Below are 13,650 nucleotides of genomic sequence, written 5' to 3' on the forward strand. Positions count from 1 at the left end.
TTGGAGTTTCGTTTCTTAGAAGAACAGCATTTTCGAAGTCACCGTGTTCCCACCGTCGTCAAGCGCCACCTCAGCCCCGTCTGAAACACTTGGCTTCCACATGCGCTCTCCCACTGCACACATGGGGACTTGGGTCCCCACAGCTAGGGTCTAGGCTGTCCTCCGAAAAGAGGAAGGGCTCCTGCCTCCTGTGGCTAAAACTTCTCCCTTTTAGGCTGGCTCATGGGGTTTTATTATTATTTCATTTCAGGAAAAGGATTCAGTATTTTTGAAAACCCCTGTAACAGAAATTTACTAAATATATTAGAGTGATAGATAATCGAATCAAATCTTTAAAGATAAAAATGAACTTTATATAAAACTTCAAATTATTTAACTGGCTAGACAAATTTATAAGAGACAGTTTCTGAAGACTAAAAGGAAAGCTCAGTAAAATACAAATCTAAGCCCCTTTCCAAAGAGAGTGGAGTCGCTTCGCATTTTTCTAACTGGTATGAGTGGGTATCGACAGCAGTATTCCAGAATTCCTTTAGAAAGAATTGGGGAAACGGGAATCACATCTTGGGCAAGCTTTCGTGCTTGTCCCTATCTGTTTAGGAAACAGAGTATTTCACAAAAGAACCACATTCCATGAAAAGTATGTTTATTTTGGCTTAAACAAAACCATTTCCTCAGGAAAGTCTGATTCAGATAAAGCATATAAGGAAATTCAAAATCGGCTCCTCGTAGGGAACCGAATGCTGCATTACTTTCTGGATTCCGTGAAGATATTTTTAAAAGTAATTCTACCATGTTGGCTCATGCCTTTTAAACTCAAATATATGTCAACTAGACATGCTTCGTGTTTTTTACTGCCTAGTGGATGCCACATCCAGTTATTCCTGCATTTTCATTGCTTACTTTTATATGCATACACGCACACATGCCTGCATACTTGTTTCTTTACAAAAACTCTGGTCTTTGCTTATGTTTTCAGATTCCAGATAAATCAACAGGGAAGGGCAGCATGGATTAAGAATGGAGACCTGGGGCAGCCGTGGCCGCACACAGCAGAAATCCTCGCGTTCTGGAGGCTGCAGCAGCAGAATGAGTGCCACGAGTTTGAGGCCAGCCTGGACTACAGAGTGAAACCCTGTCTTCAAATAAACAAGCAAACAAATCAGCTGGCCCCCAAGTGCCAGTCCCAGCTCACCCATCACTCCATGACTCCACAGGTTACTCCGCATCTCTGTGCTCCCTTTTCCTTATCTGTATCCTGGGAACAGTCGTGCCTCTCTCACCCGGCCTTGATGGTTATAGGAGCTCATGTATCTGGAAGGCGCTTGAACTGTGACCTGGTCCGCAAGCATGGCCCGCAGGAAGTGTCAGGCATGGTTAGCGACCCTGCTGCCGCGGCACAGTCAGGGCATGCTTCACGTGGTTAACAGTCTAGCTGACCTCAAGTCGCCATGGTCAGTGATCAGAATGTGACTGCAGCTAAATATATTCAGGTCCTGCTGGTCCTGGTCCACACAGTCTTGGGCCCAGAGGGCCTGGGTAGCACCGCTTTAACACCTCCGTCTTCCTGAGAAGAGTCGGGGCCGGCGGAGGCCGTCCGCTGTCCCTTGCAGAGCGCACCAGCAGGGCACAGCACGGCCAGGCTGTCGCTGCTTCCCAGGACTCCGCAGGTTCCCGCGAGGCCAAGGCTCCATTACAGCGTCGATTAGCACTGCCAAGGTGGGCCCATCACTGGGCATTCTGTGCCAGACAGAAAGCTGTAACAAATACAAAGCCCTTCCATGTTCAGTGCTGTGGCTGACACAGAACAGAAGACCGTAAACTGTTCTTGCTCTAGAACTAAATGTTCTTATTTGCTGTGCTGATAGGAAATGCTTTTCAGTTGGGGTGCTTCTTTTTTCTCTCATCCCAATGATCACTTGAAATATAACCTCCAGTTAAAATAACTATAAAAAATCACCCTGAGGTATAAAATGTATAAAAACCTGCACCTTTAGAACAATTTATACAGCAGGAGATACACACACAGGACATGCTCCAGATCATCAAAATTTTATTTAAAATGATAAAGCACTGAAAAATAAACAATATCATATGCTTGCACTGTTATTGTGTAGCGTGAAAAACTGCTTTTGGTAACATTGAAAATCATTAGGTTTTATCCCAAAGTACGCGGGGCAGCCCTCTGGGTCCGCCTGGTAAGTAAGCGCTGCTCTCCAGCGCAGGCTGGGGCAGGAGGCAGGCTGCTGGCTTCCGGGCGAGCCCAGCCCTACTCGGAATGGCGGTGCCTCCTCTTGCTGTGGCTCTCGATGGCTCTCCTCAGTGCTTCATCCTGGATGAGGTCGGACATTTGCATATCTGTGTGGCTGCAGCCAATCTTAGGGCAACTGTGAGGGAGAAAGGACATCAAGTCGGCTCACTTAACTTCAGGGCCTGAAGCACATACTTCTTGCACATTAAAGTACTGAAAGGAAAGACTGACTCCTGCCCCTCGCCTGCCTGGGGGCCTGGACCCTGGCAGCAGCACGTGAGCAGGGCCTACCAGGCTTGCTTCTCAGGGCAGACAGGCATGGCTGTGTCATCCAACACCGATGCTCTCCTACAGCCGGGGCCGAATTGCCCTGGGCGGGCACAGAGGGGAAGCAAGGTCAACGCTGCAGCCAGGTGCCGCCACCATCCAGGTCAGCCGGCTTCCCAGAAGGGAGAGGAGGCCGACAGGGGCTGTGGAAGGACAGCCAGGCGGTGGCAGAAGCTACCAGGAAAGGTGCTGAATGCTCGGAAGGAAGGTGAGGGCCAAGGGGCTGTGGGCTTTATTGTCAATATGAAGAGAAATCATTGGAAGCTCAGAAAACCTGAGTCTGGCTGCTTAACGGATAACAAGGCTGGGCAGCGGAGTAGAAGGGAGCAGGGAGAAAAGTCTGGTGGCCTACAGAAGTTCAGGAGGGGACAAGGGCAGCAGCAGCCACCAGCTCTGCACAGTCGTGAGTGTGGGACCTACGTGGCTTGCTAATGGAGAGAGGAGAGCAAAGGAACAGGAGCAGGGGCAGGTGGTCAACCAGGCACGCTGCACTGTGACGGAGGACGGGGGCAGCTGGCTGGAAACAGACTCAGCCAGGCTGGTGGACCTCCTAGGCGAGAGGCTGAGTGGGCCGTGGGGACTCAGTGGAAAGCCTGCAGCGGAGGCGACGAGCGAGTGAGTGAGTCATCCCAGAGGCTGGGACTCAGAGCCACGCTCCTTCTGGTTCAGATGTGGTCTCCTCTGAAGGCAGTGGGGTAGATGAAGTCACCTGATTTCTTCCCAACATGAAGAGATCTAGCGAGAGCGAGTCCCCGGTGTGGAGTCAAGCTGACTTAGGCCTATCTTCTCTCTACCTTGGACTCATCAACTCACTAGTTCTCAGGGTGACAGCAACACTGCTCCGTACTGCGCACTTCCTTCAGCAACTTGTGACTCTCACTTGTTTCTATGGAGCATTTGTTTCCAGTACTGGGGACTGAACCCAGGGTCCTTACATTGAGCTAATTGTCAGCCTTTTTAATTTTTATTTTTGAGACAGGGTCCTACTAAGTTGCCCAGGATGGGCTCCAACTCACGATCCTCCTGCCTCAATCTCCCAGAGTGCAGGGATTATAAGTAGGCACTACCAGGTTTGGCACTTATAAAGAGTTTTAAACTTTGTGGCTTATCTACATCTTGCATATGTCCAATGCACACACACACTCATTCATGCATTCCTTCAAACTTTCTGTGTGCTTGGCCTTGTGCTAGGTTCTAACCATACAATGGCAAAGTACAATCTATGATCCCCACCCACACACAGCCCAGCCCAGTGATCTCTCTCCAAAAAGCACAAGCTTGACTAAAAACAAGTACACGAGGATGACACAGCTGGGCAAGGGGGGACTCATCTAACCTGTTCTCCCAGTGCTTGAGAGGCAGATCATGAGTTCAAGGGCAGCCTGGGCTACATAGTAAGACCCTGTCTTAACAAAATACCACACAATGCAACACAATACAGAGAAAAGAGACAAGCTGGAAGGGGAAGAAGTTGATGCAGGGAGCTCTAACTTGTTTAGTGGAGGAAACCCACGGGGAAAATGTGAAAGAGTTTCTCTTGGCCCGGTCTCTGGATCATGGAGTCTTTATCAGTGAGGGGCCTTCAACAATGTGTTATGACATGCTTGATAACAAGATTTCATCTTAAACACTGAAATATGCCCTGTCCAGTGTTGAATCACAGTTATAGAAAGGCAGTCTTAGAAGAGAGGAACAGGCTGATGTGGTCCAGGTATGCATCCTTTTGATGACTTGGCCTTAGATTAGGGCAAGGAAAAAATCTGTATTTTTTCCTATGTTTTCTTCTGTTCTCTGAAGTCTCAGCTGAACTATCTAAGTATTCAGGTAAACAGCTAAGATTACAAAGAGGACAGGAACACTTTTAAGATTTCAGAAACACTTCCCATCACTTTGGCTTCCAGGATGTGAACATGCAACTCCAAAAGGCTGCAGAATGGCCCTCTCTCAGCCCACCAACCCTGCAGCGCCCACTTCTGATGGCCAGGCCTCCAGCTTTCCCAGCCCAGAGAGTAAAGTCTAACTGCAGCAACTAGACAGTGAATAAGCTGGGGACAGGGAAATAGAGAATGATGTGGGGAGAACTTCCTGGTGACATCAGTGGCTTTAGTCAGTAAATGAGAGCATTCTGAGAATGGCTGACAGAATTAACCACACCATGCTGAGGCACAGCAGGCACGATGGATGGATCCCAGGAAGGGTCATGTCACATACCAAGGTCTGGGCTCCTCAGGAACAGGGCCTGGAACAGTGGTGTGGAGCACACAGCCCTTCTCCCAAGGACAGCTCAATGGCCAGAGGACAAAAATACAGTCTAGAAGACCTCAGGGCTGGGCATGTGGCCCAGGGGGACTGCTTGCCTAGCCTGTGCCAGACCCTGGGCCCAATCCCCAGCACCAAAGTGGGGGTGAGGGGATGGACCTGGACTCAAGTCCCTTGGCTGTGATGCTCTGGGGAGGGGAAGGAAACGAGTGGGCAACTGAATGCCAGAGCTGAGGACAGCATACACCAGTCCCTACCTTCATCTATAGCTCCTGACCCCCACCAACAAAGGGGATGGCACGGGGCACTAACAATGTTGTGCCCAGCATGTGTGAGGGCTCTAGAAAGACTTCCTGGAGGAGAGGTAGGCGCAGGAGTCAGGGCAGAACCTAGTTTCTCACCCCACCCCACAGAAACAAACTCAAGTTTTTAAAGTGGAGAGGATAAGAAAGGCCCTGATGGCATGGGCTTGAATCAGGATAGTCCTGCTCTGGAGCAACAATACTCTACACAAGCATTCGGCCTTAATCCTCATGACATCCTGGTGAGCAAGCTGGGCGTGGCCACCTGGCCCAGCTCTCACATATCACCAGGCAGGAGACGACCTACTACAGGGAGGAGGGGCTGGGTCTGGGCCTGGGTCACTGAGAGGGCAGAGCAATTCTTGGGGCCTGGAGCAAGCACCTAGTGTCTGCTGAGCTCAGGAGCCAGAGCTGCAGGTCCCATGGGGTTGTAGGAAATTTGGCCTCTGCAGCTGGTCCAGGGCTAGGCTCTGAGTCCTAAGGGATCTTGGATCTGGCACTCAAGAATTCTAAGGTCCAATTCACAGGCTCTAGGAAGAAGGTCTAAAGAGACCTCTACAGATATGAGTGGGATGGACTCCTGCTGTACCTCAGTACAGAAGGTGACTCAATCTTGTGCCCCATGTGTCTAAAATACCATGTTACTTTGCAGTGAGCTAAGTAGCACAACTCCAAATGTCAGGCTTAAAGAACCAACGGCTGTCTGTTTTGTGTTCTGACCTCCTAAGAGCTTTCACCCAAGCGCTGGACTCCTTCACTGCCTAGGACCCTGCTGGCGCAAGCCAAGAGTACAATTTCTGACCATTCTGGATCCATGGACGCCTGTGAGATGATGCTGTTTCTACCTGGCACATAAAGCCGCTGAGGGTTTGGGGTTCAGTGACTTGTTTGGAAATGAATTCTGCTGTTAAATCACACATTTCTATTCCACACAGTTCTATCTATGCTTTACATGCTTTGAGATATGACTGTTAAATATAGTTCCTGTTCTACAGAAAAGCAAAATGAACGACTGTGGTAAAACTGGAAATACCTTATTCATATGAAAGTCAAAAGGCAGCTCTATTTACAAGGCAACAAACAGTCTTATGATTAATGTATGTATTTTAGGGCCTGGCACAGTGGCACACATCTATAACCCCAGCATTCTGGGAGGCTGAGGCAGGAGGATCAAGTTTCAGCCCAACCTAGACCTGTCACAAAATCAAAGTTAAAAAGAGAATGGCTGGGATACAGCTCAATGTGAAAGCCCTAGATTAAATCGTCAACATTGAAGAAAAAAATATAAACAAGGAAAGAAGAGAGATGGAGACAGAGACAGAGACAGAGCATGATAGTTTTAGAAAATTAAATTATTCTAACAATTTCAGTTAGGGTGAAACTCAGTAATAGCAATTGGCCTGAAGCCAATAACAAGAGGCCTTTGTGGGACTGGAGCCAGGATAGGGAAATTCGGACAGCACCCAGTAACACAATGTGCTTGGGATTCAGAGCTAACAAAGGGCAATCAGAACAATCTAAGAGAAGAAAGGCAATTTCTCAACCTGGATGTGTCACAGACGGTCTTGCACACGAGGAATCTGCATGGCTCATCACTCCCACATGCATCATGGGAAGTGACATGGCTTCCCCATGAATCAGAAGCTTCTGCAGCAGCCCGGAGTGGCCTCCACTGCAGTCCGCTTCAGTGAGCCTTGCCTACCAGAGCTGCCTGTGCCTTGTTCTGGCTTCCATGGTACCCTATGCTCTACTGCATCTCCTGTCTCCTGGGTGGGAGTGTCAGGATGCTTAGGGTCTACTTTCTCTAGCTCCTGCTGCTGATCAGCACATGCTGCTCTGGGGCCGACTTCAGTCTCCAACAGGTGTTGTGGGTATCACAGCGAGTGGCGTGGAGGTGGCCGCCAGTCCTGCTGCCCTCCACTGCAGGGCCACCTTGCCTCCGCCGACAGAAGCATGCGTGTGATGCCTATCTTAGTTACTTTTCTCTTGTTGATGAAGCAAAATATCTGACAGCCAAGGTTAAAGGAGGAAAGGTTTACTTAGATCACCGTTTGTAGAGGTTTCAGTCCATAGTCATCTGGCTCCAAGGCAAGGTGGTGTGGCAGAGGGACAGTGCAGAGGAGAAACAGGTCATGACGCACAGAAGGAAGCAAAGCAACAAAGGCAGGCCACAGCCCTTTTACCTTTAAGTCTTATCAGGCTACTTAGGTGCATGGCATTCATACCCTCGGTGTCCTTGAGCCGGTACTGCACCATGCATCTATCTCAGCCTCACATACTCCAGATCCCGTCACCTCCGAAAAAGCCCCACCTGTGCCTGCATGAGGCTTTGGGGGACATTTAGACACAAGCTTGTAACGTCATCTCTACTAACAATGTCCTAGTCACCACTGCGGGCTCAGGGTCCTCTCCTGAGGTCAACACTGCAGAGAACTCAAACTTAGCATGACCTCAATTGAGCCTCTTGCAATCCTTACACATGCTCTCTTCCACCCTTTTTCTGGGCTACTAATAGCCACCCCCGTGCTTCCAGACATCCAGATTAGAAACGGCAGCCATCTTCCCTTTCTGTAGGGCAGGGAGTACAGTCTGCCAGTGAGCCTCCACAATTCCTGTCACCACCCCTCACATACTCATTCTCTACAATACAGCCTAAGTGACCTTTGTGCTGAGGCCTTCTAAATCTCTCCCTTGCACTGCTTTTGGAGTGACCTTTTAACTTCAGGCTAGCTCATCTCATTCGTCCATAACCGTCTCCCATGCCTAGAGAGCAACGGTGGTAAGAATGGTGATGACGGCGTGGAGGTGAGATAATGTCTACTGGGTCTCACAGTGTGCCAGCTGCTACAGCTACTTTATATATACATTACTCAAACTTCAAGTGTATACCAACGAGGCAACTGTAACTGCGGACGTAAATTTACAGATGAGGGAACTGCTGCAAGAGTGACATTTAATGCCCTTGACAATGGAGCCTTACACTACTTTTCTTCTTGTCCATAATGTTCTTCTACTCTCCCTCTAGCAGAAGCTGCATCTGGTCTTACTGTCTAGTAAGTGGAACGGTTGGAAGACCCAGTAAAAACGCTGCCATCTGCAAACCTGCAGCCTTCCTCCACGTAGACTTAGTTGTTATTAGTGGACTATGAAAATTTACAGAGTGTCAGACATCCAAGTTATGGAAACATGGCAGAAGAAACACTTTTCTAAAGGACAGGTGCTACTAAAGTGCTCATAAATTATGTACAACTAAAAAAAGGCAAAAGAAGTTTGGAAGTCAAAGTATGTACTTATGGGGACCCACTGCAAAAAGGGGAGTCTGCCACCTCCCCTGGGCCTGGGAGTGAGAAACACACTGTGAGAGTACCTGCCCTTTCCAAACCTGAGTCCAGGAGGACATAAAAACTAAGAGGAAGAACTATTAAAATGAACTAGGAGCTGCGCATGGTGATTCAGGCCTACAATCTCAGGAATTGGGAGGCTGAAGCAGAAGGATCTCCATGAGTTCAAGACCAGCCTGAACTATACAGAGAGGCCTTGTCTTGATCCCATACCTCCCCAAAATGAACTAGGAACAGTTATTTTTTTTAACAATTACACTAACCATTTTCTGTGGAGGGGCTAGTCTAAACAGGAACACAGAAAAACTGGTAAAAAGGGAAGGTTTGGAAACCCAGAAACAGAAAATTATACTGAGGGGCAAAATATGACATTTTAACTATAAGGCAGAACCTCAAAATAGATAAAAATGTACTAATAGGCTATATTTTGCAACTATCAGGCTGCAAGGCCATTACTTCTAGAATGTTGTAAGTGACTGGAGCAAATGACCAGCCTGCTATCTCTAGTCTCAGCCACCTTATCCATAGTGCACACCCACTAGAGAAGTGGGGGGCACGCCAACTCCAGGTCAGGACGGCACATTTCTCAGACCACACATCAAAGGCACTGTTATCAGAGCCTGCTGAGAACTGGTCACACCTGCCATTCCATTCCTGCAAGAGCCGTGATAAGAGCACGGCGCATGTCAGACGCGTCAGAGGCAGTGCGGCCAGCCCGTTGGACCCCGTTTCCGCAGGAAGACAGCCACAGGCCTCGGATGGTTGGGACGGGCAGAGGAAGGGAAGGGCTGCTCACTGATCGGTTGTCCACAAACTTACTGAAACCTTTGGGGAACTCAATCTAATTCTTTAATGATTAAAATTCAATCTAATTCTTTTTCCCTCTGTTTTGAAGGTGTGGCTAAAGTGCCACCAGCTTCCTCCTGAAGGGATTATGAATCTCTCCCTTAGTGCTGATTTTCCAGAGAGCAGCTTCCATGACTACAGCACAGGGAGTGCGCACAGCTCCGGAGACACTGAGAGGTTCTGCCCCCGGCACGCACATCCCGCCCCACCAGGGCTCGCTTCCTCTCCCACCAACTCACCAGGCCTTTTTCTTCCGCTTGAGCTTGGACTCAATCATGCGAACAATGGCTTCCTCTTCATAGGTGTGGCCGCACACTTTATTTTTCACTGGCTTCTTCATTTCCAACTGTCATCAAGGAGAGTAGACTTTCAGGAGTGATAAGGATCAACTTCCAGTAGCTGTTTTTTCCTAGTCCCAGGCTATGTTTTAACTTCCCATTCTCCTGGCTTTAGATGATTAGTAGGCTTTGAATAAGGAAATGTGGGGAGACTGTGCACCAATGTCACTTGGCCCCAGGGTCATGGCTTTATTCCCAGAATCTTAAGGGTGTGTGTGACTAAGACTTCTTTCCATCTCCAAATGGCTCTCCTATACTTCTCGACTCTACCCACCCCCCAGTGTGAACTCAACTCAGAAAACAGGAAGCTTTCACCTGTGAAGGGAACTGCCTCCTCTTCCAGGGAAGGAGGAACAAACCGTACCTGTGTGATGGGGCAGATGAAGTTGGTCTGACTCTGAGTCACAATCATATCCTCATCAACTCCTTCAGTGCCATCAGCCCCTCGCTCCACCTGCACACCATCTAGGGGAAGAAAGGGAGTCATGAGGCTTGGGTCTGTCTAGCAGCAAGCCCAGGACAGGAAGGAAGGGCACCTGGGAGCCAACACTTCTCAGGGTCTGCTTCCTGGCAGCCCGTGCTAGGCACCTTAACGCATCACTCTTTTGCTTATAACAGGAATGGTAGGGAGGAGAAGAGGAAGTAAAAATGATTAAGACATGATACATATATGCATTTATTCCCCCAAATAAACGTAATTATTATGTACGTAAACACAAACTAATAAAAAATCAGAAAACAGAATTCTGCAAAGTACTTCATACTGCCCATTTTTTGTAAGAAAACAGATTCAGAGCAAAACAGGTTTTTTGAAGTTCAGAGAATTAGCTGAGCGTGGTAACACAAGCCTGTGATCCCAGCACTCAGGAGGCTGAGGCAGGAGGGTGGGCATGGGATTGAGGCCAGTGTGGGCTACGCAGTTTAAAGCCAGCTTGAACTACACAGTGAGACCCTGTCTCAAGAGACCGACCAACCAACCAACCACAGCTGAGAGAAGTAATCTGCAAGGGTGTGCTGCCTGCCAGCCCAGAGCACGCCTGCGAGTCAGTTGAGAGACCCGGGGCTAGTGGGCTGCTTTAAAGCCCCTACTTAATGGTTTTGGGGCAAAATGAAAGTGGTGAAGAACGTGGCTTCTGACTCAAGGAAACAACAGGTCCACATTCCTGGACAGGGCAGAAGCTCTCACGTTCTGGGCTGGAGCTTTGACCCTGTTGTATTTTAGATTTTATTATAGAACCAAAAAACTTTAAAATGTGGGTTATATTTATCAGTATTTACTACATTAGACATTAAGACTGAAAAATGGAAAAATGTATTTGTCTTTCTTACAGGCTTATTTACTTTTTCTGTCTTATGCTACTGAGGGTATAGAAATGAGAAGTGGCACATTTTCTTTAGCTTTAATTTTTTATTAGTGCATATTTGCCAGACATATTGATTATGTTCATCATAGATAATTTGCACCTGTATATAATATATCTTAAATCTTTTTCCCATTCTCTCCATCCTTCAACCCTTTCCCCCTTCCTTACTTAACATAAGCTTTCTTAAAGGTTTATTTTAATTCAGAAATAACAGTAGGAATACCATTCATGTTAACATAAATAATGTACAAAGCAATCTTTTAAAAAATGAAAAGAGGGGCTGGGGAAATAGCTCAGTAGAATAAGCTTGCTCAGCAAGTGCAAGAGCCTGCGTTCAATCCCCAGTTCCGCAAAAACAAAAAACAAAAAACAAAAAAACCCCCAAGAAAACCAACCAACCAAACCAACAACAACAACAACAACAACAACAACAACAACAACAACAAAAAACCCATAAAAAAGAGTGTTATTGTTTTCCATTTTTGTAAATTTATATATACATATTTTTGTTCTTGTTGTTTTGAGACTGGGTCTTGCTATGCAGTTCCGGATGGCCTTGAGCTCATTTTGTAGCCCAGACTGGTCTTGGAACTCACAAAGATCCTCCTGCCTCAGCCTCCTGAGTGCTGGGATTACAGGCATGCATGACTGGCTTTTGTAAGTACCTTTAATGTCTGTTTTAACCAGCGTTGTTTTTTGCTATCTACGAATGAATGTATTCAATCTGTCACAATATCACATCGTGGAGCTCCTGGAGAAATGCCCTCACGAACAAGTCAAGACAGGCAAATGATGTCACACTGTTCCGCTGCCATGAAAGCAATTCTGACCTGATGCACACCCTGCAGGACTCTTGCAATCCCAGAGGTCCCGGGCCCACACTTTGAGAACTACGGAGCAATGCGTGGTAGGACTGGTTCTAAACAGCACTGTCTGCTTCTAAATTCCCCTCCCCTTTTTCCTTTTCATTGTATACTTGTCCCTCACTAAAGAGAAAAATACACAGCAGACGATTTTGATGGGTATTATGGGACTGACTATGTCACACAGAAGCCTCTCTGAGGTTGAGCATCTCTAGTCTAACAATCTGAAATCCAAAATCTATAGATTTTTGACCACCAACATGATACAACAGGTAGAAAGTTCCACTGAAGCAACAAGCAAACATTACTTAAAATATTGTATAAAATTATCTTCCGGTATGTTTATGTGTAAGTCTATATGTATGAGGTGTGCATATGAGTGATTCTTTTCTGCTTAGACTTGGGTTCCAGCCAAGATATCTCATTATGCACATGTGAATACTCCAGAATAAACAAAGAAACCCCAATTCAACACACTTCTGTTTCCAGGCCCTTTGGATAAGGCTTGCTAGAGGATACACACTCAATCTGTCCTCACCACTTGGTGATACCTTCCTTCCTTTTTCCTCTCCCTTTCTCCTTCTTATTCTTTTCTTTCCTCCCTTCTTTCTTTCATTTGGCGGAGTAATACAGATACGAAGCTGCTTTCCTTTTAAAGTGTGGGAAGGAAGTCATTGTCTCTGGTGCAGATGCTTTTGCAAGACTCTCAGCCTCACAGAACCGACCCTGTGCCTCCTCCGCCAGGTCAAGCGAATGTGCAGAAGCAGAGCCACTGAGGGCCTGCTGAAGCTACACCCATCAATCAAGGATACAGCTGGAGGTTCTGTTCACAGATCCTCTGCCTGTGTAGAGGATTCCCCTTCTTTTAGTTCGCTACTGGCGCTACTGGAGTGCCAGCTTCTGGCCCTCAAACCAGTTCTCACTCCCAAAAGAAGGGAAGAATGAACATCGCAGGCACGGGAGTCCCAGGCAGAGCACCCTAACCCTGCGTGTTCGTGCTCAGTGCCTGGGGCTGGGCAGCTTTTGAGGATCTATGAGAAAATATGAGATCTGGGAAGTTGAACACCCCAATCCAAAAATTGAAAATCTGAAATGTTTTGAATACTAACGTGATTACCTGAAAGCTTTAGATTTTGGAGCATTTGGGATCTTGAATTTCTGGATTAGGGATGTTCAACTGGTAAAACCTACACAAAGTATGAAATCTGAACCACTTTTAGTTCCAAGCATTTTGTGTAAGGGATACTCAATTTGTATTGGCTTCAAAACTAAAACTAAAATGAATAAATATTAAAAATACATAAAATCTATGATTTGGTTAAATTTATCAATTCTTGTTTTGGTAATCAAAAACATTTCATATAGAAGCAATATGTAGGCTGGGTTTTTTCTTTAACTTAGTAAAAATTCCCAGATGTGGTAAGGTAATTATTGATAAAATAGTACAGTTATAACTTACACCATTTCCTGGTAGACAAGCTATTTCCAAAGTAAAATTGTAGAAGATATTTTAAAAACCACCTGTCAGCAGTAACACCTCACACCGAGGCTGGGCATGGTGGCATATGCCTGTAATCCCAGCACTTGAGAAGCTGAGTTAGGAGGATCGCTGCAAGTTTGAAGCCAGCCTAAACTACACAGGGAAACCCTATCTCAAAAAGACAAAAGAGGGCTGGGGAGACAGCTCAGTGGTCTAAGCACCTGTCTGGCAAGTACAAGGACCCGGGTTTGATCCCTGGTACCTGATGCCATGCTGGCCCAG

At 47.0% G+C, this 13,650-nt stretch overlaps 1 protein-coding gene across 1 annotated transcript in view; it reads right to left on the minus strand.

Moving 5' to 3' along the window:
• Positions 1-2,122: 2,122 nt before the first annotated feature.
• Nsmce2 (NSE2/MMS21 homolog, SMC5-SMC6 complex SUMO ligase) overlaps positions 2,123-13,650 on the minus strand; it is a 274,256-nt gene continuing 262,728 nt past the window's right edge. The window contains exons 5-7 of the mRNA XM_004634421.2: positions 10,026-10,126; positions 9,563-9,669; positions 2,123-2,384 (exon numbers count right to left, since the gene is read on the minus strand). Coding sequence (XP_004634478.1) covers positions 2,267-2,384; positions 9,563-9,669; positions 10,026-10,126 — 326 coding nt within the window. The 3' untranslated portion in view covers positions 2,123-2,266. The remainder of the gene's footprint in view (positions 2,385-9,562; positions 9,670-10,025; positions 10,127-13,650) is intronic.

The sequence above is a fragment of the Octodon degus genome, unplaced genomic scaffold (genome assembly GCF_000260255.1).
Source record: "Octodon degus isolate 3935 unplaced genomic scaffold, OctDeg1.0 scaffold00062, whole genome shotgun sequence".
Classification (NCBI taxonomy): domain Eukaryota; kingdom Metazoa; phylum Chordata; class Mammalia; order Rodentia; family Octodontidae; genus Octodon; species Octodon degus.